The following is a 4332-nucleotide window of genomic DNA, read 5'->3' as shown; positions in this document are numbered from 1 at the left end:
TTTTATTTCACTTTTTTTTAAAAAATAATTGCATTGTTATAATTGCTAAAGAAAGCGAATTAATTAATATGATATATATATGTTTTTAAATTTAATATCTTCTACAATGAATACAAAATTAACATACAGATCGGTTTCATGGGAAACTGCGGATCAATATCGAATCAGACATTTGTTTTCATACTTTATTTTATTTTCGGTATTTTATTTCGGTACTTTATTTTTAGACACTTATTTTATTTTCTCGAGAAAAAAAAAAAAAAGATCATTATAAACGGGATAAATTTTTAAAGAAAAACAAAAAATGATTTTTATTATTATTATATATATATAATTTTTTTTTTTTTTAAAAGTAGTAAAAAAAAAGAGAGACAAAAAATTCTTGTCATTATTTGTTTCGATTAAAATTTTTTTGAATAATTAAAAAAATATTTTCCATATGTAAAAAATAAGCTTAAAAAAAAAACGTAAAAAAAGAACATAAGTATGGCATATATAATGAGTGTTTTTTTTTAATTTTACTACTCTACAAAAAAAAAAAAAGAAAAAACAAAAAACAAAAAAATTTTTTAATATATATAATATTTTTTTTGTTTATTTTTTTTTTTTTGTTTCTTTTTTCTCTCTTTTTGGTTTTTTTTTTTAAAAAAAAAACACTTTAAAAAATAAAACAATATTAATATATGGTGTATATAAGAAAAGAAAAAAAATTATTATATATCAAATTATAAGGAAAAAAAAGAAATAATGAATTTTAACGTATAAAAAATATATATGCGAAAAATTGAAATATATTATTAAGTGTTTTTAAGATATAAAAGGAGGCGAGAAAGAAAAATATACAAAGAAAGAGAAAGAAAAAAAAGAAAAAAATGTTCTTTAAATCGCCCGGCGATAAACACATATGTATTATATATATATATATATATATAAACGAAAAAATATTTCATCATAAAAATAATAACCTATTCCATCCGCCCAGACCTTAAAAACACAAAAAAATCCAGAGAAAAATTATTTACAAAAAAAAACGTTTAGCTATTTACTTTTAATGACGTAATTGTTTCCCTCTATAGAGAAGAGGATTTTTCTCAAAAATTAATATAAAAAAATATAATGCAAATAAAGAATTAAAAAAAAAGGATAAAATTTCAGATATTATAATATTAGGCGTTAATTAAGAAAAAAAATAATTAAAAAAAAAGTGTTTTGTATAATTAATACTTTTTTTTAGATATTACTAACAGTTGAAAGAAGATTGTGCTTGTGACCGATGATTTATCATAATAGGAGCCGGTAATCTGCTACTTGTGAACGGATCATAATTATTTGAGTGAGAGAACGATGAAATTGAAGGTAATCGTTCATTATTACCGACTGATGAAGTTGTTGAATACGCAGGAGACGGTAATTGATTCGTTAAAGATGAAGGAGGAGGTAAAGAAGAACTTGTAGTTATAACACTAGAATTATTATGATGTTGTAAAGATCCAGTCATGTTACCTCCACTACCACCGGTACTAACACTATTTGATCGATGATGATTATGATAATAATCTCCATTACTATTATTATTACTTGAATGTTGCGACTGTCCAAAATAAGTATTTTGTGTGGAAGTTGAAACATTTCCATTTGATGACATATTATTAACATTATTTTCGTTACTATTATTATTTCTTATAAAATAATCGCTACGAGCATAACCACTCTCCGTAGGTGAAGTAGGTGAATCAGGAACCGTTCTTCTTCCCATTTCATCATCATCGGAACAACTTAAACTTGAATTACTAGGTCTACGGGAGACAACATTATTATTATCATTAACATTTCCTTCAACGTCAAGATTTCCATCATCAATTTGTCCATCTTCGTCTTTCATGGAAGAATTAGTTGTTGCACGTGACTTGCTACGCCAACTTTGTCTTTTGTTTTGAAACCAAATTTGAACGGTACGAGGTGACATTCCCAATTGTTTTCCTAATTGAATTCTTAATTCGGTTGAAGGGAAGAAAGTATGTTGAAATACTTGATTAAGAACTTTTAATTGACTTGCGTTAGCACGTTTTCGTTTTGCTTTAACCATTGTAGCAGAATTTGTTGGATCCATATAAGGGGAACCAAGATGATGATGATGATGATGATGTGACATTTGAAGGTGATGATGAGAGTTATGTGATGACATAGAATAACCACCGTGATGAGGTACTGCATAAGTGTTTGGTGATGGAGGACTATGCATACCACCGTAATGAGATCTTTGAACATAATGTCTATCTCTATTATCATAACCATAAGGTGATGATGATGGATTATTATGATGATGATGATGATTATTATTATGATGAAGGTAAGAATTTTCAGAATGATCATTTCTAGGAGAAGTTGAAATTGATGTAGTATAACCGGATAAATCAGAATGACGTCTTTGATCGGATAATAAACGTGAAGACATGTAAGGATTTAACGTAGATGGAGTATAAGGACTATAACGCGTCGTTTGAGGAATTTCAAAAGAGGATCTACGTAACAATAAAGATTGTTGTGATGATTGTTGTTGAACCGAAGAATTATTATTATTATCAAACGAATGATTATTATTCGTTAAAGAAGAAGCAGGTGGAAGACGTATATTTGAATTATCCATTATATCCGCATGTGAAGAATGAGAAGAATTTGTATTAGAACTAGTACGACAAGCTTCCGTAATAGCAGCAAATTGTTCTAAATTATTCCAAGTTTTTTGGGGAGAATGATGGTCGGCCGGCGAATTAATTTTCCCGTGATCAGATAAAGGAGTAGAAGGTAAAGAAGAAGAAGGTTGATGATGACTATTAATAAATTGTCCATTTAAATTTTCTGAATCTATTCTAAGATCTGGAACCGAAGTAAAACTTCTTATTGAAGGTAAAACTAAAGGTTTTGAATTATCATCTTGATTTATAATACGTGGTCTTTTCCAAGGTGTATCTTCTAACCTTTCTTGTTCAATATATCTTTCACTTTCATGATTATAATGATATTGTTGTTGTCTAAGGTGATAATCACTTGAAGAATTATTATTGGTGTTGTTGTTGTTGTTGTTTTTAAATTGAGTTGTTTGAAGATCATGTTGCGAATGAAAATTATTGTCATTAATATTATTATCATTTGTAATTAAACGTTTTTCTCGATCGACAGTCGCGGTCATCTCAGGAGGAGAAAATGGAGGTGAAGAATTAGGAGTTAGTAAATTCTTGTTTGGTGATCCCAACGATTCGGTATCACCTAAATGACTTGATTCATCATCCATACTATCTTCAGAAGAAGGAGAATCATAAGGTACGCACAATAAAGAAGAAATTTCTAATACGGAAGATTTTCTTCGTGAATATGAAGATAAATTTTTTATAGATGAAGGATTAAGAAGGTGATTATTATTATTGTTGATAATATTATTATTTTTGTTGCTATTGTTATCGATTGTGGTGTTGCTTTTATAATTAACATTATCATCATTACGTTTATTATTATCATTATTATCCATAATTAACATATCTTCATCTTCACGATTTATTCTTGATGAATCGGTGTGGTGTTGCTGATTTTGTGGATCATGATTGTTAAATAAGAATTGGCGGTTATTATGGGTATTTTTGACGTTAGTATTTCCCATGATAGAATTATTCGATTGATTTGATACAACGTTAATATCATTTCGGACGCCATTATCGTGGTGTTGCTGTAACTGTGAAGGCATCGTAGTCCTAGATGATGTTGTAGTTGATGATGATGTCGCAGGTATTGAAGATATAGATACCATTATGAAAAATACTCGAGGAGAAAAAACTTTTTCTTTTTTTTTTCTTCGTGTTCGAATATAAAAAAGGGGGGGTAAAAAAAAAATTATTCAACGATTAAAAAAAGGAAAAAGAAGGGAAAAAAAAAAAAAAGATTTTTTTTTTCTTTTTTTCTCTTTTTAATAATAGCGATATGATTTCTCCAAAATCCAAACAAATCTTTTTTTTATAATCACTATAATCTTAAAAAGAAGAAAAAGAAAAATTGTAAAAAAAAAAAATACTTTTTTTTTTTTTATTTTTTAAAAAAAAAAGATAAAAAAATTTTTGGTGAACGAAAATAAAAGACGATAAAAAAAAGGAAAAATAAAAAAAAAATGGATTATTTTTTTTTTGTTGGATTTAATTTTTTTTGAGACGAGATAGTAAAAAAAAAAACGTAAATAGTTTTTTAAAAAAAAAAAGAATGAACGATAAAATTTTTTTTTTCGCGAATAATTTTTTTTTTTATATATATATATATGATGTATATATATATATAATGTGTATTTGT

At 26.7% G+C, this 4332-nt stretch overlaps 1 protein-coding gene across 1 annotated transcript; it reads right to left on the bottom strand.

Moving 5' to 3' along the window:
• Positions 1-676: 676 nt before the first annotated feature.
• On the bottom strand, positions 677-3910 carry OCT59_018022 (uncharacterized protein). The gene has a single exon (XM_066148480.1). It carries the CDS (start codon positions 3800-3802, stop codon positions 1241-1243), a length of 2562 nt encoding a protein of 853 aa, XP_066004406.1. The 5' UTR covers positions 3803-3910; the 3' UTR covers positions 677-1240.
• Positions 3911-4332: the final 422 nt, after the last annotated feature.

This window comes from Rhizophagus irregularis, chromosome 27 (genome assembly GCF_026210795.1).
Source record: "Rhizophagus irregularis chromosome 27, complete sequence".
NCBI classification, from domain to species: domain Eukaryota; kingdom Fungi; phylum Glomeromycota; class Glomeromycetes; order Glomerales; family Glomeraceae; genus Rhizophagus; species Rhizophagus irregularis.
The sequence above is the reverse complement of the archived record's forward strand: the minus strand, read 5'-3'. Positions and strand labels throughout refer to the sequence as shown.

Coding starts and splice junctions, on each gene's coding strand:
- OCT59_018022 (XM_066148480.1), bottom strand. CDS start 3,802: ATGGTATCTATATCTTCAATACCTGCGACATCATCATCAACTACAACA.